The sequence below is a fragment of the Phacochoerus africanus genome, chromosome 11 (genome assembly GCF_016906955.1).
Source record: "Phacochoerus africanus isolate WHEZ1 chromosome 11, ROS_Pafr_v1, whole genome shotgun sequence".
Lineage (NCBI taxonomy): Eukaryota > Metazoa > Chordata > Mammalia > Artiodactyla > Suidae > Phacochoerus > Phacochoerus africanus.
This window is the reverse complement of record NC_062554.1, coordinates 6944734-6972110: the sequence shown is the minus strand read 5'-3', so window position 1 is coordinate 6972110 and position 27377 is coordinate 6944734. Positions and strand designations below refer to the sequence as shown.

Genomic DNA, 27377 nt, shown 5'->3' with positions numbered 1-27377 from the left:
CCAGGTCTGATGGCCCTCACCTTAAATCAGCTTTTCTCTGGTTCTTCAGCCTGTTATCCCACCCTGCAAATTTTAGACTTGACATATCTATAATTCCATGAGCCACTTCCTTAAAATAAATGTCTTTTTATACATCTGTGCATCACATTGGTTCTGTTTCTTTGGAAACTGTATTAATACAGGGGTCTTTTGTCACTGGCTTCTTTCACTTGGCATAGTATTTTTGAGGTTCACCCATGTTGTAATATGTATCCGTATTTATTACTTTCTATGGTTGAATAATATTTCATTTTATGGATATACCACATTTTGTTTATCCACTGATCTATTGATGGACAATTGGGCTTTTTCCGCTTTTTGGCGCTTATGAATGTTGTTACCATGAACTTTTGTCTTTAAGCTTTTGTTTTGTTTTGTAACATCTTTTTTCAGTTCATTTGAGTGTATACTAAGGAGTGGCGTTGTTGCATTATATAGTGATTTTATGTTTAGCTTTTTGAGGAAGTATGGTGCTGTTTTGCGCAGTAGGCATACACCATTTTCCATTCTTATCAGCAGTGTATAAGGGTTCTTGTTTTTCTACGTCTTGGTCAATGTTCTTTTCCATTTTGTTTTTGTGTTATGGCCATTCTGATGGGCTGGCAGTTGGCAGTATTATCTCATTGTGGTTTTGATTTTCATGTCCCTAACAACTCATGATATTAAATGTCCTTCATATGTTTACTGGCCATTTGTATATCTTCTTTGGACAAATGTCTATTTAGTACTTTTGCCCTTTTTTTTTTTTTTTTTTAAGAGAAGGAAGAATTGATTACACTTAGCTAGTAAGGAGAACACCAGGGATATTTCCAAAGCAGTGTCTCCCCAAACAGCAAAATTACTTTAGCCCAATTTTTTTTTTGGTCTTTTTGTTGTTGTTGTTGTTGTTGTTGTTGTTGTTGCTATTTCTTGGGCCGCTCCCGCGGCATATGGAGGTTCCCAGGCTAGGGGTCGAATCAGAGCTGTAGCCACCGGCCTACGCCAGAGCCACAGCAACGTGGGATCCGAGCCGCGTCTGCAACCTACACCACAGCTCACGGCAATGCCGGATCGTTAACCCACTGAGCAAGGGCAGGGACCGAACCCACAACCTCATGGTTCCTAGTCGGATTCGTTAACCACTGCGCCACGACGGGAACTCCTAGCCCATTTTTAAATGGACTGCTTGTCTCTTTGTTATAGATTTGTAAGAGTTCTTGATATATATTCTGGATATTATACTATTATCAGATATGATTTGCAAATATTTTTCTGATCTGTTTTCTTTTCATATTCTTTTTTTTTTCTTTTGTTGTTGTTATTGTTGTTGTTGTTGTTGCTATTTCTTGGGCCGCTCCCGCGGCATATGGAGGTTCCCAGGCTAGGGGTTGAATCGGAGCTGTAGCCACCGGCCTACGCCAGAGCCTCAGCAACTCGGGATCTGAGCCGTGTCTGCAACCTACACCACAGCTCACGGCAACGCCGGATCGTTAACCCACTGAGCAAGGGCAGGGACCGAACCCGCAACCTCATGGTTCCTAGTCGGATTCGTCAACCACTGCGCCACAACGGGAACTCCTCTTTTCATATTCTTGATAAGGCCCTTTGATGTACAAACTTCCTTTTACTTTGATGAAAATGACTTTACCTATTTTTTTCTTTTGTTGATTGTGCTTTTGGTGTTCCATTAAGAGCCTGTTGCTAAATTCAGGGTCAAGAAGATTTTCTCCCATGCTTTCTTTTAAGAGTTTTATAGTTTTAGCTATTACATTTTAAGTCTTTGATCCATTTTGATTAAAGTTTATGTTTGGAGTGGGATAGAGGTCCAAATTCTTTCTTTTGTGTGTGGAAATCCAGTTGTCCTAGCACCATTTGTTGAGGAGACTACTCATCCCCTTTGAATGATCTTGGCATCCTTGTTGAAATTAGTTGGCCATAGATATTTGGGTTAGTTTCTGGATTATCAGTTCTACCCTATTGAATATTATAGGGAGTTCCTGCAACAGGTCAGATCACTGTGAAGGGTTTGATCCCTGGCCCAGTACAGTGGGTTAAACTATCCAGTGTTGCCTCAACTGTGGTGTAGGTCACAGCTGGGCTTGGATTCAGTCCATGGCCCAAGAACTTCCGTAAGCTGCGGGTGTGGCCATTAAAAAGAAAAGAAAAATGCTATAAACCAACTAGATCTCACAAGGGAATACAGAACACTCCACACACCAAAGCAAAATAAACGTTTTCTCCAGTGTGCACAGGATAGACCATAAAGAATTATTAATACGTTAGAAATATCAAAATTATACAGACTATCTTCTCTGACCACAATGGAATGAAGCTATAGAAATCTATAGAAGGAAAACTGGAACATTTGTAAATTTGTGGAAATTAAACAGTATGCTCTTAAACAATGAGTGGGTTAAAAGAAATCACTAGGGAAATTGGAAAATACTTTGAAAGGAAGGAAAACAAAAACACAGCATATGCTAAACTTACAGTATGCAGTTAAACTACTTGGGGAAATTTATAGCTCTAAACACTTACCTTAAAAGTGAAGAAACAGGTGAGTTCCCGTCGTGGCACAGTGGTTAACGAATCCGACTAGGAACCATGAGGTTGCGGGTTCAGTCCCTGCCCTTGCTCAGCGGGTTAACGATCCGGCGTTGCCGTGAGCTGTGGTGTAGGTTGCAGACACGGCTCGGATCCCGCATTGCTGTGGCTCTGGTGTAGGCCGGTGGCTACAGCTCCGATTCAACCCCTAGCCTGGGAACCTCCATATGCCGCGGGAGCGGCCCAAGAAATAGCAACACCACCACCACCACCACCAACAACAAAAAAGACAAAGAGACAAAAAAAAAAAAAGTGAAGAAACAGGAATTCCCATCATGGCACAGCAGAAATGAATCCTACTAGGAACCATGAGGTTGCAGGTTCGATTCCTGGCTTCACTCAGTGGGTTAAGGATCTGGTGTTGCTGTGAGCTGTGGTGTAGGTTGCAGATGTGGCTTGGATCTGAGTTGCTGTGGCTGTGGTATAGGCCAGTGGCTGTAGATTGGATTTGACGCCTAGCCCGGGAACTTCCAAATGCTTCAAGTGTGGCCCTAAACACACACACACACACACACACACACACACACCCCTAAACTGTTTCGAGAAGACATGGAAATGCTCAGTGGATCTTGAACAGGTAGAGAGATTGAATTACCATCAAAAAGACAAGTGTAGGACAAAACTTCATGGTTGAATTTTAGCCCGGGAACTTCCAAATGCCTCAAGTGTGGCCCTAAACACACACACACACACACACACACACACACACACACACCCAAACTGTTTCGAGAAGACATGGAAATGCTCAATGGATCTTGAACAGGTAGAGAGATTGAATTACCATCAAAAAGACAAGTGTAGGACTAAAATTCATGGTTGAATTTTACTGTATGGTTAAGGAAGAACTAATATTAGTCCTTTTCAGATTCTTCAACAAAACTGAAGATGAAGGAATACTTCTAACATCCTGTGACATCTTCATTACCTTGGTAACCAAAGTCAAACAAAAATACCCATGGGAAACTGCAGATCAATATCCTTTATGAACACAATATTATCGAACAGAGTCTAGCAACATAGTAAAGGGCTCATGGCCTATGACAAAGTGTTATTCATTTTAGGAATGCAGAAGTTCAACATAAGAAAATCAAAGAATGAATTGTACCATTTCATGATAAAAACACTTGGTAAACTAGGAATTGAAGGAAACCTGCTTAACATGATAAAGGGCACTTATGAAAAACTCTCAAGTGACTTTATTCTCAATGGTGAAAGACTAAAAGCTTTCTTCCTAAAGGAACAAGACAGAATGCCCACTTGCAACACTGCTGTTCTCTTGTGACTTTGACATTCTGTAATTCTAGCTGGAAGTGGTATTTGCTTCATTAGGGTTTTGTTTGTTTGTGTATTTCTTTTTAAGTTTTAAAAATTCATCTGCTCCATGACAATGTTTTTCTCATGAGTGTCCCTTGGCTGGTCTGCTTTTCCTGTTCTGTTTTTTCTCCTTTTTTAAAATTTTATATTTGTATAGATCTAGTCTCACTTCCTTTGGGGTTATTTTTGTTTTTTGTTTTTTTTTGTCTTTTGTCTTTTTTTTGTTGTTGTTGTTGGTGTTGCTATTTCTTGGGCCGCTCCCGCGGCATATGGAGGTTCCCCGGCTAGGGGTTGAATCGGAGCTGTAGCCACCGGCCTACGCCAGAGCCACAGTAACTCGGGATCCGAGCCGCATCTGCAACCTACACCACAGCTCACGGCAACGCCGGATCGTTAACCCACTGAGCAAGGGCAGGGACCGAACCCGCAACCTCATGGTTCCTAGTCGGATTCGTTAACCACTGTGCCACGACGGGAACTCCCCGCTTTGGGGTTATTTTTGAATGAAGAAGGTTTTTCCTGTACTACTTTTTAGGATATCAAAAGTAGTTATCTCAGGGTAGCTGCTGTCTTCCAAATTTATAGTAATTTTCTTTTTGACCAGGATTGAGTGTATGAATTTATTTTATTTCTCCTCAGCTAGAGAAGATTGGATGTGGCAAGTTTCTTCATAGTGTGGGCTGCCTCACTATCATTTTGGTTTTTTTTTTTTTTTTTTTTTGGCCACACCAGCAGGCTAATTTCTGCCACCGTAGATTGTTTATGATTATTTTTTTGTTGTTGTCTTTTTAGGGGTGCAGCTGAGGCATATGGAGGTTCCCAGATTAGGGGTCCAGTCAGACCTGTGGCTGCCAGCCTACACCACAGCCACAGCAATGCGGGATCTGAGCCGTCTGTGACCTACACCACAGCTCACAGCAACGCTGGATCCCTGACCCACTGAGCGAGGCCAGGGATCAAACCCATATTCTCATGGATACTAGTTGGGTTCGTTACCACTGAGCCATGATGGGAACTCCTGTGTGATTCTAATTTAGTACTTTCTCCTCTATTTCTTCAGGCTATGAACAGCAAACCTTCCTGCACCAGCCTATGTCCCCTGTTTCTGTTCTTGCATTTGTGGTTTAAATTTTATACCTCAGGAAGTGCAGTTGAAGAAATGTACCCACAGCCTCTTGGAGTTGTGGAGCTCATGCCTTATATTTACCCTTTTCCTCCAGTTTAATTATCTCTGCTCTGCCCTTTCTTCCACTTAAATTTCATATGTTGCCTAGTTTTACTGGAGATCATGTTTACGTTTATGTTTTTTATCTTTTTGTTGTTTTGGGGTAATTTCTGATGGATATTAATAACTATAAAGATATATAATAAAAATAAACAGTCTGATTATTAATATCAGTGAGGCTATACAGCAATGAAACTCTAACATGTTGTTCATGGGAATACGAAATGGTATAACCACTTTGGAAAAAAATTTGGTATTTTTTATATCACTAAACGTACATCTATGTTGACACACTAATTCTTTTTTTTTTTCTGGCCATGCCTATGGGACATGGAAGGTCCTAGGCCAGGGACCAAACCTATGCTACAGGAGCAGCCTGTGCCACAGCAGTGACAATGCCAGATCCTTAACCCACTGAGCCACCAGCGAACTCCTTGACAAAATAATTTTAATACTAAGCATTTACCATGAGAAATGATAACGAATGTCCACAAAAACACTTGACAAAAATGTTTATAGCACTTTTCTTCACAAATAGCCAAAACTAGGAGACAGTCCCACTGTCTGCCAGTGGGATAATAGATTCACAAATGGTAATATGTTCTTAGAGTGGAGTAAAACTCAGCAACAGGGAGTTCCCTTCGTGTCACAGCGGAAACGAATCTGACTAGGAGCCATGAGGTTGCAGGTTCGATCCCTGGCCTTGCTCAGTGGATTAAGGATCCAGTGTTGCCGTGAGCTGTGGTGTAGGCTGTAGACGTGTCTGGGATCTAGCATTGCTGTGGCTGTGGTGTAGGCTGGCAGCTGTAGCCTGGGAACTTCCATATGCCATGGGTGTGGCCCTGAAATGACAAAAGACAAAAACAAAAACAAACAAAACAAAAACAAAAACAAACAAACAAAAAAATGAACTATAAGATGACCACCACATTTTTACTACTTTGAGTTAGCTGACCTCTTATTTTACAAGTGATATTGTTTAAACCTAACTAATATCAGGATATAAGAAATAGTTTGTTAGCATGGACGGCAAACTGGGGTAAGGGAACTAGTGCTTGTATTACCAGTACGTTGACAACTCTTTCATAAAGAAAGCTTTACAGGTTTGTTCTGGAATACAGTAGTGGTTTTTAGAGGTATTATTACCATAAATAGACATTAGCATTAGAATGATGACATGAGAATACCAAAAAAAATTTTTTTAACAGGTAAATAGAATGAACAACTGAAGTCATACAAGTCTGGCAGAGAGGAAGTTATTTGGCTCCTAATAAAAAAAATACATATATCCTTTTTTTTTTTTTTTTTTTTGCTTTTTAGGGCTGAACCCTCAGCATATGGAGGTTCCCAGGCTAGGGGTCTAATTGGAGCTACAGCTGCTGGCCTACACCACAGCCACAGCAACACCAGATCCAAGCCAAGTCTGCAGCCTACACCACAGCTCATGGTAACATGGGATCCTTAACCCACTGAGCAAGGCCAGGGATCGAACCCACAACTTCATGGTTCTTAGTTGGATTTGTTTCCGCTGTGCCATGATGGGGACTCCATTTTTCTCGTGTGTGTGTGTGTGTGTGTGTGTGTGTGTGTGTGTGTTTTAATATTAATTCACCAGTAACATTCATTGAATATCTTCTGAGTTGCAGAATTTCAGGTGTTCTGCTAAATATGTACTGGGGATATAAAAGTGAATGAGACATGGACTCTCCTCTCAAGGGATTCATTAGCTAAAGGTATAAACAGATGATGCCAAGACCCACAAATGCTATAGCCATAGAATGAAAAGTAGAAGGTGTTTTTATTTCTTTTTTCTTTTTTGTCTTTTTTGTTGTTGTTGTTATTGTTGTTGTTGTTGCTATTTCTTGGGCCGCTCCCGCGGTATATGGAGGTTCCCAGGCTAGAGGTCGAATCGGAGCTGTAGCCACCGGCCTACGCCAGAGCCACAGCAATGCGGGATCCGAGCCGCATCTGCAACCTACACCACAGCTCACGGCAATGCCGGATCGTTAACCCACTGAGCAAGGGCAGGGACCGAACCCGCAACCTCATGGTTCCTAGTCGGATTCGTTAACCACTGTGCCACGACGGGAACTCCTGTTTTTATTTCTTAATAATTAGGTAACCTCAGGCAAGTTAATGTTCTTAACTGTGATTCAGTTTCCTGTCAAGTAGGAAATAAAAGAATATTCACCTCATGGGATTATTGTGAGGATTAAGTGAGTACGTATTTGCAAAGTACTTAGGACAGATTTGGCACACAGTAAATATTAGAAAAGTATTTGTTAGCTAAGTGAAAATATCACATCCACCATTTATAATTATGAAATTTAATCCAGTTTAAATATTTTTAAATTGATGACCCTCACACTTGATAATTTGTTGGAAAGATTCACAGAACTCACTGAAGGTTTACTCAGAGTTATGGTTTATTGTAGCAAAAGGGTATATTGTAAAATTAGCCAAGGGAAGAGGTGTGTTTGGTCTCTTAGATATGGTTGACTGCCCATGTGGCTGACCCTACCCTCCTGCTACTTTAGAGACTGAGCTGAGGGAGTTCCCTGGCAGCCTAGTGGTTAAGGATTGGACATTGTCACTGCCTGACTTGGGTTCACTGCTGTGGCTTGGGTTCATTCCCTGACCTAGGAACGTTTGCATGCTGTTGGAGGGGCCAAAAAACCCACTCACCCACCCACCCAAACAAAACAAAGAGAAAATTTTCAAAAAAAAGAAAAAAGAAATTGAGCTGATTTCAATTCCCCCCCCCCCAGTAAATCACATGGTTAGCATTTTCTCACTGGTATGGCCTAAGGGTCTCAGATAAACAAAAGCACTTTTATCAGACAGGACATTCTAAAGGTTTAGAGATTACCTTCTAAGCCAAGGGCAAAGGTCGGACCTCTCTTTAGGCAAGACTAAACCTTTATTGCACACTCTTATTATATCTCCTTTGTTTTTGTTTTGTCTTTTTAGGGCTGCACCTGCGGCACGGCACAGGGAAGTTCCCATGCTAGGGGTCCAACTGGAGCTGCAGCTGCCAGCCTACACCACAGCCACAGCAATGCCAATCCGAGCCGCCTTTGCAGCCTACACCATGTATCGCTGCAACACTGGATCTTTAACCCACTGATTGAGGTCAGGCATTGAACCTCATCCTCATGGATACTAGCTGGGTTCCTTACCGCTGAGCCACAATGGGAACTCCCCTCCCCCGGTTTTTAAAGCTCACAAAATGATTGTGTTAACTGATAAAATCTGTGACCAAGGTCACAGAACTTAAGTGGTTCAAATGGATATAGAGTGTGATCTTGGTTCTGCCCATCATGGGAACTAACCTACGGAGCTGTTTAACTGAAGTTTATGGAGATCGTGAAACCTGATTATGTTTTTTGTTTATTCTTTTATTCATTCAGTAAACATTTATTGAACTACTACAGTGTTCAGGCACTGCACTCCGCATATAAATACAAAGCACACTCATTGCTCTCAGGGAGCTCCATAGTCAGTGCACAGTTCCTGTATTTGAAGCGGGTGCTGTGTTACAAGATGATGGAGAACCTCAGAGAGGGTGTCTGATCACAAGTGGACTTCCAGGAAGATGGTGCTTAAAGCTGTTTTGAAGGATGAGAGATTTAGGCCAGGTAATGGGGAAAGGGAATTGCAAAAGGACCACATCTGCTCAAGTGTGAAGGCATGAACCTACCGGTCCTTTGAAGCCTAGGCTGTGAATGGAAGAGTTTATGGAGGTGAAGCCACACTAACAGACAAGTTTGGATAGTCAGTAGCCCCATTTGTATAATTCTTATAATTATCCCGTATATCATTAAATATTTTCTGTGTAATGATTAATTTACTGTTAGTCCAACTTGATGTTTGGCTTATGCCCTTCTGTATCATCAGTACCTAAACAGCGTATTCCCCATGACAGCCAGCCAGTCAGTGTTTCCTGTGCGGATTAATTATGGCTATCTTTTCATACCAGTATATACAGTTATCACATTCTTTTTAGTAGCCATATATAGGATTTTTCTGAATGTAATGTAATTTATTTTGAAAGGTTAGTTTGCTTCATTTAACTATTAAATTTTAAAAATAAGCAGTGGGGATGTAAATGGTACAGCTGTTATGGAAAATAGTTTGACAGCTCTTTGAAAAGTTAAACCTAGAATTATCATATGACCCAGCAATTCTAATTCTACTCTTTTTAATTTTTTAGGGCCGCACCCTTAGTATATGGAAGCTCCCAGGCTAGGGATTGAATTGGAGCTGCAGCTTCTGGCCTACACCACAGCCACTGCATCGGGGATCCGGGTGGCGTTTGCAACCTACACTGCAGCTCGTGGCAATGCCAGATCCTTAACCCACTGAGCAAGGCCAGAGGTTGAACCAGTACTAGTTGCTTTCGTTTCCACTAAGCCACAGCGAGAACTCCCAGCAATTCCACTCTTAAGTATATATTCAAAAGAACTTAAAATCTATCCCTACAAAGAAATTCATAAAGGAATGTTTGTAGCAGCATTATTCGTACTAGTGAAGATGTGGAAATAACTCCAGTGTCCATCAATGGATGAATGGATGAATTGTAGTATATCTGTGCATGAAATATTCAGCCATAAAAAGAAATGAAGATTTGATACATTCTACAACTTGGATGAACCTTGAAAACTTGCTAAATGAAAGAAGCCAGACACAAAAGATCACATGTCATATGATTCCTTTTATGTGAAATATCCGGGAGTTCCCATTGTGGCTCAGTGGGTTAAGAACCTGACATAGTGTCCATGAAGATGTGGGTTCGATCCTTGGTCTTGCTTAGTGGGTTAAGGATCTGACATTGCTGTAAGCTGTGGCATAGGTCGCAGATGTGGATCAGATCCAGCTTTGCTGTGGCTGTAGCGTAGGCTGCAGCTCCAATTCATCCCCTAGCCTGGGAACTTGTATATGCCACAGGTGTGGCCGTAAATAAGAAGAAAAAAAAAATGTCCAGAATAGGCAAGTCTATAGAGACAGAAAATTAATGTAGTTATTGCCAGGGGTAAAGGGAGTGGGAAATGGAGAATGATTGCTTACTTAATGAGTACGAAGTATTCCCCTGGAGTGATGAAAAAGTTTTGAAGGTAGAGGTAGTGGTTGCCCACATTGTAAATGCACTAAATGGTATTGAATTGTAAAATGCTTAGTTGTATGTTATATAAATTTCACCTCGGTAAAAATAGGTATACATGTATAAATGGTATAACTTCAAATAATACAGGAAGAAAGCAGTAAAAGGTCTTTTAGCACTATTACCAATTCCTTTCTTCCTAAGGAGCCATTCTAGACCAGTTTCATGTTAATTATTTTAGGGAATTCTATCACAGTACCTGCAGGGACCTCAGTAGGCATTTTTACATGGAACAGGGTTTTTTTGTTTTGTTTTGTTTTGCCATTTCTAGGGCCGCTTCCGTGGCATATGGAGGTTCCCAGGCTAGGAGTCTAATCGCAGCTGTAGCCACGGGCCTCCACCAGAGCCACAGCAATGCGGGATCTGAGCCGCATCTGCAGCCCACACCACAGCTCATGGCAACGCCAGATCTTTAACCCACTGAGCAAGGCCAGGGATCGAACCGCAACCTCATGGTTCCTAGTCGGATTTGTTAACCACTGAGCCATGACGGAAACTCCTGCATGAAACAGTTTTATATTTGAGGGGCTATTGTAACTGAGAAGTATTATAGTTACCATAATTCAGTATATACATGTGAATACTTTTATATGATAAAATAGTATACTATATGTATTATTCTGTACTTTTAAATTGACTAAACATTGCATCTTCCTATGAAGTTGTAATTTACTAAATCCATCTTTTCCTTTTTGAATCAAAATGTCATCTTTTTCAGTTACTAAATTCTTATGTGTATTTGGGTGTATTTCTGACCTATGTTACATTATCTCTTTGTACTCATTTTGTTACCAAGCTGTTTCAATTACTGTTGCTTTTGAAGTTAATTTTTCCTGTCTGGTGAGGGTAGATGATAATTTTTTTTTTTTAATGGCCACACCTTTGGCATATGGAAGTTTCCGGGCTAGGGGGCAAATCAGAGCCACAGCTGGGGCCTACACCACAGCCACGGTAATACCAGATCCGAGGTGCAACTTAACAGCACAGCTTATGGCAACGCCATATCCTTAACCCACTGAGCGAGGCCAGGGATCAATCCCACATCCTCACAGAGACAATATGGGATCCTTAACCCACTGAGCCACAACGGAAACTGATAATTTTTAACAATATTCTTTTTCAGAATATTTATAACAGTTCTTAAATGTTCATTTTTCTATTTAAACTTTGTAATCAACCTACCTAGGTAAAAGAAAAATACTTTTGGAATAATAGCAAACTTATCTTTAAGCTCCTCAGCCCTTGGCAACTGCTAATCTACCTTCTGTCTCTATGGACTTGCCTATTCTGGACATCGGATAAATGGAGTCATATCATATGTGGGCTTTTATGTCTGGCTTCTTTCTCTTAGCATGGTGTTTCCAAGGTTCATCCGTATTGTAGCATTTGTCAGTTCTTCATTCCTTTTTATGGGATGAATGTACCACAGCTTGTTTATCCATTCATCAGTTGATGGGCGTTTGGGTTGTTTTCACTTTTTGGCTATGATGAGTAATGCTTCTATGAATATTTCATTTAAAGGTTTTTGTGTAGACTTATGTTTTAGGTTTTCTTGGGGTATATATCTAGGAATAGAACTACTGGGTCATATGGTAACTCTGGATTTAACCTTTGGAGGATCTCTCAGGCTGTTTTCCAAAGTAGCTGCACCATGTTGCATTCCCATAAGCACTGCATGAGAGTTCTCATTTCTTAACATTCTTGCCAACACTAGTTCTTGTCCATCTATTTAATCATAGCACCCATTAATATTTTAAAAGAAGTTTTATGGTAAACTGATGTTAAATTTTGACATGTGCCTTTGCATCTTAAATGGAGATTATCAGAAGATTTTTTTGTTTTGTTCTCTTGATGTGATTTATAAGAAATAGATTTCCTAATATTGATGATGAAAATTTTTAGTAGTTGTCATCTTGTATTTGTTTTCTTTCTTTAGAAGAGGAAAAAAAGACATGTAATTGTTTAAAAATAACTAACATTCCACTGAGAATTTTAAAATTAGTTGATATGCATGTTCAGGGTAAAAAAATTAGTTTCTCTTTTCTTGCAGACTTGACTTGAACATTCTTATTTCAAGATGAGATATATTTAAGCCTAAAAAAAGCGTACTAAATAAGTGGCTTATATATTTACTTTTATCTTTTATAAAATATTATAAATACCACCTCCTTCAAAAGACAGGTAGGTTTTCAAATTTTTTTTAATGGTGAAAGTATAAACGCATTCATTAATCTCATTTGCCTGGGAGATAGCATATTTAGTAGCAGTAGTCATAATAATTTCCCAATCCAGTTTTAGTAAAACAATATGGGTGTGTACATATGTTCATGAGTGCATGTATTTATTTAAAATAAGGGCTTTATTTTTTCAAACATAATATATGTTCTAACTAAAACATTGGAAGATATAGAAAGCAAAAGAAGAAAGCGAAAGGCTATAATCCCACCGCCAAAACTTACATTGCTATTTTATATGTATGCATATGCTCACACATGCTCGAACACACATGCATATATGTACATACACACATGCTAAATACATAGAAATAATACAATATTCAAATGCATATATACAGCGTTTTTATGTATATGTGCATATAACATAGTTTATGTTATCTCTTAAGGAGAGTAGACTAATTGTATTTTAATTGTATTTTGGAGGGCTGTGTTAAAAGCTTTAGAGTACACCATACCCCATAAGGAAAGGGTCTTGCTTATTAACTTTTTTCTTTTAATTGTGGTAAAATTAATATTGCTTATTAACTTTTTTCTTTTAATTGTAAAATTAATATATAACAAAATTTACTGTGTTAACCATTTTTAAGGGTGCAGTTTAGTGGTGTTGCGTACACTCACATTGTTGTGCTGCTACCACCATCCGTCTTCAGAACTCTTTTCATCTTGTAAAACTGAAACTCTATGCCTCTTAATTATTAACTTCTCTGATCCCCTCCCCGCGGCCCTGCCAAACACCACTCTACTTTCTGTCTACATGATTTCGACTGCTCTAAGTACCTTATAAAAATGGAATCGTAGAGTATTTGTCTTCTTGTGACAACTGTCGTTTCACTCAGCATGATGTCCTCAGAGTTCATTCATGTTGTAGCATAGGTCAGAATTTCCTTCCTTTTTAAAGCTAAATATAGCTATTTGCGCAAACCAAATGTGCTAAGATCTTAAATAGTTTTATTTCTTAGGTATATATAAAAGTAAATGAATAATCATGTTGGTAAACTTAAATAATTATTAAAATGGTGACACTTGGTTTATTGCTTTTTTTCCTTTTTTTTTTTGTCTTTTGTCTTTTTTGTTGTTGTTGTTGCTATTTCTTGGGCCGCTCCCGCGGTATATGGAGGTTCCCAGGCTAGGGGTTGAATCGGAGCTGTAGCCACCGGCCTACGCCAGAGCCACAGCAACGCGGGATCCGAGCCGAATCTGCAACCTACACCACAGCTCACGGCAATGCCGGATCGTTAACCCACTGAGCAAGGGCAGGGACCGAACCCGCAACCTCATGGTTCCTAGTCGGATTCGTTAACCACTGCGCCATGACGGGAACTCCTCTTTTTCCTTTTTTTTTTTCCTTTTGGCTGCCCCCTTGGCATGTGGAAGTTCCTGGGCCAGGGATTGAACCCAAGCCACAGCAGTGACAATGCCAGATATTTAACTTGTAGGCCACCAGGGAACGCTCGCATTTTTTCTATTCTAGCTCTTTTGTTTATGTTTTTTTCTTTTTATTCTGACATCTCTGTCATAATGAAGTGCTTTTAAGAGCATAGATAACCTGACATCTCATAGAAGACTCTTTAAACTCAGACTGTTCAAGGTAAATTGTTAATGTTATATTTCATTGACTCTGCCTTACCTGTGGTTTATAAGGAACACTGTTATCTCATGTACGGTTAAGATAGAAGAAAATACTGCCAATCATTTAAAAGATGAATAACAAGATCATAAATGTTAAAATGTGAGAAGTGCTTCTTGTAGAATCTATAAAATAGACATGTGTGGAAAGGGTGCTCATGTAGCATCCTTATACTTTGTTTTGTGACTCTTGTAAAAGCCTAGAATGAAGGAAGTGATTTGACTGTTTTTCATGTTGAGAAGCTGATAGAAATTTGATTTTCACCTTATATTCTGTAGTTCCCTCTATGTTGATTATTAGATTTCAATAAACGTTATTACTACCTACTATGTACTAGCCATTCTGATAACAGTAGCTAACATATATATATATATATGTATATAAAATACTCTGTGCTGGACACTATTTTGAGCACTTTATATGTTTTAGTTAGCTAAATATTACAGTAACCCTGTGAGGTAGATACTGTTACTATACCCATTTTACCAAGGAGGAATCTGAGGCACAGAGATGTCAAGTGACTTGACCAGGGTCATCTAGCTAGTAAGTGGTGGAGCTGGGCTTTGAATGCAGGTTGCCCTCACCTCAGAGTCTGGCGTCAGCAGTAGTCTAGCCTAGAAGATGGATGACGTAGTGCCTGCCCTCAACACAGCTTACTTACCAAGCGGTATTTGAGGCTGTGTTGATAACTTTACATGCAATTATTGCTATACTTTTGTTAATGAATTTTTATTTGTGTTTTTAGGACATTCAGTCAGAAGAAGGCTGCTATTGAAAGAGAGTATGCACAGGTAAGCTTGGAAATGTCTCTTAGCACATCTCTTCTTTGGCTTCAGGGCAGTTACAATGGTTGGAAAGAAGTGTTGGTATCCCTTTCGCCTCCTTTTCTTGTATTTAGCTCCCTCCCTTTGATCCTCCTTTTACTCCATTTGAATCCTGTGAAGAGCTAAGTTGCCTCTGGCTACAAAGAAGGTCGTGAACCTTCTGGGAGAGGATGATATTTACAGTATTAAGTATAGATAGTAGCAAATACAGTTTACAAGTACATATATTCATTCTCCCTTATATATCTCATTCTCTGCACTTTTCTGAAAGGTAAATTATTATTATTGTTCAATCAGGCATTTATTTCTCATTTGGTCCCTGTTGATAGAGAATGATATGCTTTCAGTGGATGGTATGGTGCTGTTGATAGGGAAATCTAAGTATTTCTTCTATTTTAATTAGAAACTTGTTTTCTCTCAGATAGCTAAATGTGCCAAGGAAGAATTATGCTGATATTTCATTTTGCTAATATGTGAGAACTAATAACTACCTTTCCTTAAACAAAAACAGTTTAGCATAATTTAGAAATTTTGGCCCTTATAAGCAGTTACTTTCCATATGGTGTAGAATTCTGAAATTGAGTATTACATCCAGGAAATGCTTTGCGTGATAACCACTGTTATCATTGTAATTGATGCTGCCTCTGTTATTGTTTTTCTTATTATAAATAATAAAATTTGGGCATGATTTTTTTTGTGTTTTGTTAGGTTTCGATTTCGGTTTTATTTTAAATTCATTGCAGTTTACTAGGTAACTGTCTTTATCTTATTTAATAGTCTTAGAGGAGAATTATCTATTCCTTGACAGCCAGATAGACTTGGTAATCCATTAATTCAGGCAGTAGTTGTTAGGTGCTTATTATATATCAGGTGCTTTGCATAATGAATAGCATCAGTTCTAACATGAGTGCTGAACTTTTAATTCTTGGCATGTATAATAAATATTAGTAATGATAGCTAATGTTGATTGAATGCTTACATTATACCAGGCAGTTTGCTGATAATTTTACATATGCTATCTGGTTTCCTTTTCTCAACCTGTAAAATAGGGACAGTCATTGTGCCCATTATTGACTTGTTTTCATACATTCCCTTTATAGGAATTGTTTCCATTGGGATCAAGGTATATGATCTGCTTTTAAAATTTAATACAAAGTGAAAATTTTTCTATGATACATTCTTCTGTAACATATTTGAAAGTTTTAATAATCAAAAAGGATGGCCTCATGATTAAAATATGAAATAGTACATTAACTTTTATGAAAAGTAGCAGTCCTCTGTGGCAGTCTCAGACTCTTTCCTCAGAGAAAGCTGATCTTTTGGTGATCTTTTCCATATCTTTAAATAACGTGCTTGTAACTGATTCTTGATTTATCAACTTTACACATTATTGCTTGATTGCTACTTATATTAAATGAGAAATTAGCTTCTTAAGACATTCCTTTCCAGCCTACTCTTTCCAGTATAGTTTGGCACTATGTTAGTGCCTTTGCTACTTTTCTAAATCTAAATGATCTATTTAGATTTCTTTCTCTTCTATTAAACACCCCTCCACATATATATATGTTATATATGTGTAGATAAATATACTTATGTGTATAACACAATACAGTGGAATTATATTTTACAGAGCAGTCAAATTTTTCTTTTTTTGGCCACATCTATGGCATATTAAAGTTCCCAGGCTAGGGGTCCAATCAGAGCTACAGCCCCTGGCCTACACCATACCCACAGCAACATCGATCCGAGCTGAGCTGTGGCTATGACCTACACCACAGCTCCTGGCAATGCTGGATCCCTGACCCACTGAGCGAGGTCAGGGATTGAACCTGCATCCTAATGGATACTAGTTGGATTTGTTTCCACTGCGCCACGATGGGAACTCATGAAAAATTTCTTTAAATGTCTGTCAAGTAAATTATACCTGGTTTTGTTTATACAGTTCTATATAATGTATGTAAATGGTGTAAGATACCTAATGATGGATATTTCAAAATTTCATAGAGTAATCATATTCATAAATTAGAGTGTTCCTGTGTCTCTCTGCTTGGGATGGTCAAGCCTATTTGTGGAGATCCAGTTTGCTAACCCTTCTTCTTATTTCTCATATTTACCTTTTAGATGATTTTTTTCAATGTTTTCCCAATTGATTTTTCAATTTGTTTCTGGAGGATATAGACAAAGCTCTCTCTACCCTGTTCTTTGGTTGCCTAAACAGTGTTTTTACTTCTTGTCAATAGTAGACAGCCCCCTAAGATAATCAACACATTCTTTCCATGGATTTTGCTTGTATGCACTGATTATGTCAAGTGTATTATTTGTTTTCCTTATCAGAGGAATCATACCTTCATTGGTGACGGGGTGTGGTCAGATAAGAGAGAGGCACTATTTAAATTATTTCTTTTTCTTTCCTTGTCTGGCTCATTATAGAGTTGAAATTTGGGGGAGTGAAATTTTAAAATTTAAATATAACGTATATACAGTAAGGTGATAAATTTTGCATATGTCTCGATACATTTTTATGAAGCTGTGGTCACATAGCTGCTACCTGGATTAAGATAGAGAACATTACCAGGGCCCTGGAAGCAGTCAGTACTCATACCATCCAGTATACTGACTTCTATCAGAATTGTTGTTACCTTTGGATTCCTAACTGTTTTTGAATTCAGATGGTATCATGGTATCTTCTTCCATGTCTGATTTCTTTCATTTAGTTTTTGAGCTTCATACATGTTGTTGCATGTGGGAGTAGCTCCTTCTTTTTTATAACTACATAGTATCCCCTAATGAATGTATCCCATTTTGTTTTTCAGTATACTGATGATTAAAATTTGAGTTGCCTCCAATTTTGGATGATTTTTGACTAATGTTTCTAAGTAAAAGTTTTATACAAGTCTTTTGATGGACATATGGATGCATTTCTCTTAGTTACATGTGTAGGAATAGACTGTTGGGTCATTGGGTTTATATGTATGTTCCACTTTAATAGAGCAGTTTCCCAAAGTGATTGTACCCGTTTATACTCTCAACAGCAATGCGTGAGAGTTCCGATTGTTCTACGTCTTTGCCAACACTTGCTACTCTCTAAAATTAAAAAGAGCAATGTTTTGATGAGTGGGTAGTATGTGATTTTCTTTTTTATTAATAAGCTTAAAAAATTAAGGTTTACACCGTGGTTACCATGCATACAGAAAAGTGTGCAGATCGTAAGTGTACAGCTCCCTGAGTTTACAAAGTGAGCACACCCATATAATTCGTAAGCAGGTCAAGCAGCAGAACAGTAACACCACTGTAGAAATCTCTCCGTTCCTCCCACTCCGTCACCCTCATGCTCACATTTTTTAACAGCCTTATTGAGACATAATTGACACACAGTAAACTGCTCAACTTAGAGTTTGATAAGTTTTGACTTAGTATATACCTGTGAAACCATCATCAGAGTCGAGATAATGAACTGTCTCTAGCCTTTAAAAGTTTTCCTCATGGGAATTGATCCCATTATACTTCTCTCTTCTCTTTCCACTCACTTGTCCTTGGTTCCTCCCCACCCCACCCCCGCCCCTTGCTGCTGCATCCTCAGGCAACTGTTAATCTACTTTCTATCACTGTAGAGTAATTTCCATTTTTTAGAATTTTAATGTAATTCTTATATCGTACAACATGTCCTTTTTTGAATCTGACTTCTTTCATTTAGAATACTTATTTTACAGTTTATATTGTGTGTATCATCAGCTGATTTCTTTTTATTGCTGAGTAGTTTTCCATTTTATGGATATACTGTTTATCTATTCACCTGTTGATGGGACATTTATTTTTTTCTAGACTGTGACTAACATACCCAGTATCTTTATGCTAAAAACTTGCTTTTTTTTCTTTTTAGGGCTGTACCCGTGGCATATGGAAGTTCCCAGCCTAGGGGTGGAATCAGAGCTACAGCTGCCAAGCTGTATTTGCAACCTACACCTCAGCTCACGATAGCACTGGATCCTTAACCCACTGAGCAAGGCCAGAGGTTGGATTTGCATCCTCACGGATAGTAGTTGGGTTCATAACCCGCTGAGCCACAGTGGGAACTCCCTCACCTATGTATTCTTAACTGTTACATTTATACACATTTTAAAATCATCTGAAAATTAGAGCACTTGTCATTGTTATGGGAATTTCCTTTAGATAGTCTGCTAATCGTTAAATTGAAAGTATGTGAATCATTTATGTTACCAGCTGTCCAATGGGTAATGTTTGGTAATGACACTAATATAAGCTTCCTTAGTTGGGAGTTCCATAGTTTTGGCTGTTATTTGACATTGATACATTATCTAAATGGTCAAGACTATTTAAATACCTTAAAAAGAAGTGGAGGAGTTCCCGTCCTGGCTCAGTGGTTAACAAACCTGACTAGTATTCATGAGGACTCGGGTTTGATCCCTGGCTTTGCTCAGTGGGTTAAGGATCCGGCATTGCCATGAGCTGTGGTGTAGGTTGCAGATGCGGCTCGGATCCCGCGTTGCTATGGCTCTGGCGTAGGCTGGTGGCTACAGCTTCAATTGGACCTCTAGCCTGGGAACCTCCGTATGCTGCTGGAGCGGCCCAAGAAATGGCAAAAAGACAAAAACAAAACAAAACAAAAAAGAAATGGAACCACAGCCTGAGAATAACTGCTTTGAATTTTTAATTTCCTCTATCAATTTTACCAATTTTAAGACAGTCTTTAAAATGGTAGTTGTGTTGGAGTTCCCGTCGTGGCGCAGTGGTTGACGAATCCGACTAGGAACCATGAGGTTGCGGGTTCGATCCCTGCCCTTGCTCAGTGGGTTAACGATCCGGCGTTGCCGTGAGCTGTGGTGTAGGTTGCAGATGCAGCTCGGATCCTGCGTTGCTGTGGCTCTGGCGTAGGCTGGCGGCCACGGCTCCGATTCGACCCCTAGCCTGGGAACCTCCATATGCCGCAGGAGCGGCCCAAGAAATAGCAAAAATAAATAAATAAATAAATAAATAAATAAAATGGTAGTTGTGGGAGTTCCTGCTGTGGCACAGTAGGTTAAGAGTCTGACTGCCACAGCTCGGGTCACTGTGGACTTGAGGATTCGATCCCCTGCCTGCCACTATGGGTTAAAGGAGCCAGCATTCCTGAAGCTATTGGGGTAGGCTGCAACTGCAGCTCAGATTTAATCCCTGGCTCAGGAACTTCCATATGCCGTGGCTGTGACCATTAAGAAAAAAAAAAGGTAGTTATGTATTGGTTTCTTTTTTAATTTTTAATGTTAATATGTAAATATCTTTTAATATTTTACTTGATCTCTGTCAAGGGTTTATTGTGTGAATGTTGATGTTTCCTTAGACCATAAGGTGAATGGGAATCTATGCTCTAGAAAAATTTACTACATTTAATTTTTTTTTTGTAAAGTACTATTTTAAAAGTAGTTTAAAAAATGCCAATTTTTTGCAACAGAACAAAGGGTGGGGGAAAAAATGTAATTGTAATGTATACATGTAAGGATAACCTGACCCCCTTGTTGTACAGTGGGAAAATTAAAAAATTTAAAAAAATGCCAATTTTCATGTTTTAAGAAAGTATTTATTGAACCCTCTTCTAGATACTGTGGATATAGCACTGCCCAAAAAAGAAGGAAAAAAATGTCCTAGCACTTACAGAGCTTATGTTCTATGGTTTCAAGTTATCTTCCAGTTAGATATGTTAACTCTCTCTCTCTTCAAAGCCGCTTGTTTAGCATTATAATCAATTGAAAAGAATGACCTTTGTAGACTTATTACTCGTGGTATATGTTGTAATCCTCTATTCAAAGAGTTGATTAGCCAGAAAGGTCGAGTATTATTTATGAGATTTAGAGATCCTATAGGTGAGCCATCCTAATAGAAAAATACCATAAAGGAAAAGAATTTAATTGGGATTGATCATATAACAACAACTTGAAAAATAGTACCTCAAGTACATGCAAACTAAAACTTAGGGAAATATTAGAAGAAAGAAAGAAAATAATACTGTATATCCTTATTTACACATGAATGGATTTGAGCCCTGAACCTTTTCAGGTTTCTTGCTACTTGTAATTTCCTACAAGAATATTACTGTTTTATTTTTAAGCATGATTTGTGAAATTCACTTCATAATTCTCCAGAAATAATAGATATTTTGCATATCTATTTATACAAACAGAAGAAATGAATCTCTGAAAATGCAGAAGTCAGTAAACAACATTAAGTATTAGGGTAAAATAAGTCTGGCTTTTGACTGCAGTTAGCTAACCACTGAGGTATTGGTTAAAAAAAAAAATCACTTGCAATACTCAAACAGAAATTGCTAAGGGCAAGTTCTGTGTATTAATATACTTCCTGAAGTCTTTGGCAGAAGGCTGTTGGTGAAGGAAGGATACAGAAGGTTACTGTGGCTGGAGAGAAAGCAGGAAAAGATTGTGGACTTTAGGGGCGGCTCCTTGCCTGAGGACAAACCCAGAGCAAACACGCACACTCTGTCAGAAAGGCTGGGGTAGCGGACAGTCGCACCTCAAGATTTCGCTGTTTTTATCTTTTAAGAAATAAATTTGTGAAGAGTTTGGCAGGCTACCCAAGACGTTAGTTTTGTGTGTGTGTGTGGCAGAGTTCATTTTTGGAAAATAGCATCGGCCTAAAAGCTTTAAATGTCACTTAATTAACTGTGTAGAGTTAGCTTTCTGGCCATTCCTGTTAACGAAGCATTGGTAAAATTTTGAAAATGGTGCAGTAAATACTTGGAGCTTTTCCTCTGCCGGTCTCATCCTGTGGAGCTGTAAGGATGACTATCTTAAGAGAAAGTTGAGGGTTATTTTCTATGTTCATGTTGATGCTTATGTTTTAAAATTGTTTTATTTTTGAGCTCCTTAGGTTGTTGCAATGGTTAGAAACACATTTTGGGAGAAAAGCAGACAAGTTTTTTTTCTCAAAATATTTCATGTATATAGTTTAATTTTTGAAGTTTTAAAAACTATTAAAAGAAGTAGTGGAGGATATGAGTAAATGGTAGTATTCTTGGGTATGCAGATTTGCTGGTTTTGTCTTTTTTTAAAAAAACTTTGTTATATTTAGTTTTATTATGTTGTTATTTGTTTTACTTTAAGGACTTATTTGTCTCTGCTTACACGTATAATTGAGGAATTATATGAAGAATATACTTTTTAAAATTTATATTTTATTGAAGAATAATTGATTTACAATATAGTGTTAAGTTTCAGGTATACATACAGCATAGTGATCCAGCTTTTTTGCAGATTATAGTCTATTGTAGGTTATTATAAGATAGTGGGTATAATACCCTGTGCTATACAGTAAGTCTTTGTTACTTGTATATTTTATGTATAGTAGTTTGTATATGTTAATCCCGTGTCCTTAATTTGTTCCTCCCTACTTCCAGCTTCCTTTCGGTAACTATTAAGTTTGTTTTCTGTATCTGTGAGTCTGTTTCTATTTGCATATACATTCATTTGTATTATTTTTTAGACTCCACACATAAGTGATTACACATAATATTTGTTTACTGCTAGCTGACTTATTTCACTAAGCATAATATTCTCTAGATATGTCAACAGTGCTACAAATGGCAGTATTTCATTTTTTATGGCTGAATAATATTCCATTGTGCCATTGTGTGTGTTTGTGGGTTATACCACATCCTCTTAACCTAGTTGTCTGTTGATGGGCCTTTGGGTTGCTGTTGTAAATAGCACTGCTATTTACATTAGAGTGTATGTATTTTTTTGAATTAATGGAGTTGCTAGATCATATAATAGTTATGTTTTTTATATTTAATTTTTTAAGGAAACTCTGTACTATTTTCCATGGAGGCTGCATCAGTTTACATTCCCACTGATAGTGTATGAGGGTTCCCTTTTCTCCACATTCTTTCCAGTATTTGTTATTTGTAGACTTTTCGATGATAGCCATTCTGACAGGTATGAGGTTTTGATTTGATCCATTTGATTCATTGTGGATTTGAATTTCTCTAATCATTAGCAATGTTGAGGATCTTTTCATGTGTCTGTTAGATATCTGTATATCTTCTTTGGAAAAATTTCTATTCAAGTCTTCTGCCCATTTTTAAATTGAATTATTTGTTTTCTTTCTTTTTTTTTTTTTTGGCCACACCCGAGACATGTGAACTTCCCAGGCTCGGGATCAAACCTGCACCATGGCAGCAAGCGAAGCTGCTACAGTGACAATTCCAGATCATAACCCACTGTGTCATAAGAGAACTCTTGGATTGTTTGTTTCCTTGGTACAGCATTATGTGAGCTACTTATATATTTTGGAGAATGCCCTCGTTGGTTGCATCATTTGAAAATATTTTCTCTCAGTAGATTATCTTTTCTTTTTGTTGATGGTTCCTTTTGCTGTGCTTTGAAGTTTGATTAGGTCCCATTTGTTTATTTTGCTTTTATTTCTTTTGTAAGGCACTATTTCTTTGAATATTTTTTGTGCCCCTTTCTCTCTTCTCTTTCTGGGATCTTCACAATGCCTAATTGGTCCACTTGATAGTATCATAGTTTCCTTAGGCTCTGTTCACTTTTCTTCACTCTTTGTTCTTTCCCTTCCTCAGACTTGACAATTTTCATTGACTTGTCTTCAAGCTCACCGATTCTTTCTTCTGCTTGCCCAAATTTGCCATTGAATACCTTCAGTGAACTGTCATTGCAGTTACTATACTTTTCAGCTCTAAAATTTGTGTAATTTATTTTCAGATTTCTATTTATCGATATTTCCATCTTGTTCACAGATTTTTTTTTATTTACTTTTATTTTTTTGCTTCTTAGGGCTGCACCTGTGGCATATGGAGGTTCCCAGGCTAGGGGTTGAATGGGAGCTACAGCTGCTGGCCTACACCACAGCTACAGCAACGTCAGATCTGAGCCACTTCTGTGACCTACACCACAGTTCATGGCAACGCCAGATCCCTGACCCACTGAGTGAGGCTAGGGATCAAACTCACATCCTCATGGATACTAGTCGGATTCCTTTCTGCTGCACCACAGCAGGAACTCCACACATTATTTTCTTGACTTTCTCTACATTTTAAAAAATTCTTTGAGCATCTTTAAGGTAGTTGTTGTAAAGTCTTTGTGAAGTTTCTCTGCCATAAGTTCTTTTCCAGGGACAGTGTGAGTTGATTTTTTTATTTTTTTTCTTTTCATGAACCATGCTTTTTAGTTGCTTTGTATGCCCTGTGATTTGTTGTTGTTGTTGAACACCAGACATTTGAATCTGATAATGCAGTAAATCTACAAATCAGATTTTCCTCCTTCCTCGGGGGTTTGCTGGGATTTTTAGTTTGTTTAATGTAGGATGTCTCCGTGCCAAAGATTGGTCTGAGATGTAAACTTAAGGCCTCAGGTTTTTTCCTAAGCTTTTCTCTGTGCATGCATAATCATTTTCTAATTTTCCTTATATATGTAGTTGTTTTTGAATTTTCTAATCTTTAAGGTCTGACTCCTTAAAGGGAGAAAGTGAAAAACGACAGGAGGAAAAAGGTGCCAGTCCTAGAAGTCACTTCATATGGAAGTGGAGGTGCTTTCAGCAGATGGGTAGATGCTTGAACAAGAGTGACTCTCTGCCTCTTTGTATATCTGTCATCAGGAGTAGCAATCAGCAGTCAAAATAGAGATCACTGATGTTTTGAGTACAGTGTCTTTTTTGCGCACCCTGGTTCTTGCAAGTTATGTGCAAGGTGCTTCAATAACATGTGCACAGGCTGCCTGCCATGTGCCAGGAGGAGAGGGTGGGTTGCTGCTGTGCTAAGAACTGCAGTTAACTGAAGGTTAACCTGCAGTTTACACATTGATGTCTTCCTGTGGAAATTGCAAGGCTTCAACAGTCTCCAGAGTTCCCAAATATTGAAAACAGATGGCTTCTGCCAGAGAGATTGTTGTATAGGTTAGGGAGACTGATTCATGGTGCTTCCTACGCCACTATCTTCCTACAATCCTCCTTCTATTGCCTTTTTTTTTTTTAAATGTGCAAAACAGACTATTTACTAAGCAATACCTGTTTTGTCATGGAATAGATAAGCATATCGTACTGATTTCTAAGCAAAAAACAATACCCAGCCATCTCTGCTGTGCCTTTTTTTTTTTTTTTTTTTTGGTCCTGCCCATGGCACATGGAAGTTCCTGGGCCAGGGATTGAACCTGTGTCACAGGAGTGACCTGAGCCACTCCAGTGACAATACTGGATTCTTAACCCCCTACACCACAAGAAAATTCCCTCATTCCCTTTTTTTAACACCTAGAGTCTAATGTGTTTCTGACTTCAACCCTGATCATAGCTTTGCTTTCTGGTCTAGGGAGATGGTTACTTCATTTTGATGCCCATTTTTGTCTTACTGTTTTTTTTTTTTTAATTTTTAAATTTCTCATTTACATACTTTTTAAGTGGGGTGGGCGAGCATTGCATCATAGCATGAATTTACTGTATGATCTTCACTTTATGATCTTCACTTAAAGTCTTAGGATTTATAACTCCCTTTGGCTCTGGCATTGTGTGGTATATTGTTGATCATTTCTCCTGGAAAACTTTCTTTCTTTCTTTTGTGTGTGTTGGCACACCTGTGACATATGGAAGTTCCCAGGCTAGGGTCGAATCAGAGCTGCAGCTGCCAACTTACGCCACAGCAACACCATATCCAAGCCACATCTGTGACCTGTGCCTCAGCTTGTGACAATGCTGGATCCTTAACTATTGAGGCCAGGAATTGAACCTGCATCCTCATGGATACTGTCAGTTTCTTAACCCAGTAAGCAGCAATGGAAACTCCTTCTGGAAAACCTTCTGACTGGTATTTCTTCATTGCCTCTGAATAGGAGCATAGGAAAAACAAAACATTTCTATCTTGGGTGTTTTTCCACACTCTTGGTATTAGAAAGATAAGATTGTCTCAAGATACATTATCAGATCTTGAGCTATTATGTTTCAATTTACTAGTGACAGACAATAGTAAGACTTATGCACAAATTAAGACATGAAAAATGCCTCAACTTCTCGAATCCATTAAATTTAGTACACTTAGACAATTGTTTAAAATTCTTCCTTGTACAGGTGTTATTTTCCTTGAGATTTAACTTTAAACAGGTGGTTACATTTTCAATGATTTAGTGAATTAATCATAAAGGAATTTGCTCCTTCAATAATACAGACAGAGGTTAGAAGGAGGCTTCAAGTGGTATTAGAGCAGGGTATGCTCCACCTTGTTTTTAAAAATAGCCTTTTAGTAAGGATAGCAGGTGTCCTAGGCAATATGCAGTTTGCTTTGTTTGTAATATAGGGATACTTGAGAAGGTACTGATGACTGTGTAAATAAGATACTGTTGATTTTAGGTTAGTTTTGTGAATATAAACAAAGTTTTGCTGCAAGTGGCTAATTTATTAAGATTTCTTTTGTCAGTCAAGAATTACCTGAGAGTTTGGTAAACCTGTTGTCAATTCTTTAACTGTGGGTTTTCCTTGTTTTGGAGGGAGAATCAGTGCTATTAGATTTCCAGAATTTTGAAAGTGTTGACAATTAAAAAACACACAGATACAGAAAAAATTTAGTAAAATTCGTCATTAGTTGGTTAGCTTCTCAGGACTTCCTTTTGTAGTAGGATACATAATGCTTGAATTATCATAGACTAAAAGCTAGCTTTATTTCTCCTCTTACCATAGAAAGAGGAGGGAAAATATTGGTTGACCTTCGGCAAACTGAAGCTAGTAGGCAGTAAAATTAAAGTGGAGAGTGGTGGGAGTTCCTGTTGTGGCTCAGTGGTTAATGAATTCGGCTAGGAACCATGAGGTTGCAGGTTCGATCCCTGGCCTTGTTCAGTGGGTTAAGGGTCCGGTGTTGCCATGAGCTGTGGTGTAGGTTGCAGACGCGGCTTGGATCCCGCGTTGCTATGGCTCTGGGGTAGGCTGGCGGCTACAGCTCTGATTCGACCCCTAGCCTGGGAACCTCCATTTACCACAGGAGCGGCCCTAGAGAAGGCAAAAAGACCAAAAAAAAAAAAAGTGGAGAGTGGTGAGCATGCCTCATTTTTAGAGATGGGAAAAATCTAAAAATGTTTGTAGTTGATGCACCCATTGAAGGGAAGTGTTGGTAGCTTGCTGTCACCTGACGATATTTTCTGTAGCCTGCCCTATAACTTGCTAATGTTAGAAGAGAACCCTAGAAATTAATTTTTAAAAAGGATAACTTTATAGTGTGAAATTTCCTTTTCTCTTATGGAGTTTATTATTTTTAAAAATAAAATTGCATTGGAGTTCCCATTGTGGCTCAGTGGTTAACAAATCTGACTAGGAACCATGAGGTTGCGGGTTCAATCCCTGGCCTTGCTCAGTGGGTTAAGGATCT

At 38.5% G+C, this 27377-nt stretch overlaps 1 protein-coding gene across 2 annotated transcripts in view; it reads left to right on the top strand.

The window, feature by feature from the left end:
* FCHSD2 (FCH and double SH3 domains 2) overlaps positions 1–27377 on the top strand; it is a 247331-nt gene that overhangs the window by 31548 nt on the left and 188406 nt on the right. For both annotated transcript variants that reach the window (XM_047752651.1, XM_047752652.1), the window contains exon 3: positions 14932–14977. In XM_047752651.1, coding sequence (XP_047608607.1) covers positions 14932–14977 — 46 coding nt within the window. The remainder of the gene's footprint in view (positions 1–14931; positions 14978–27377) is intronic.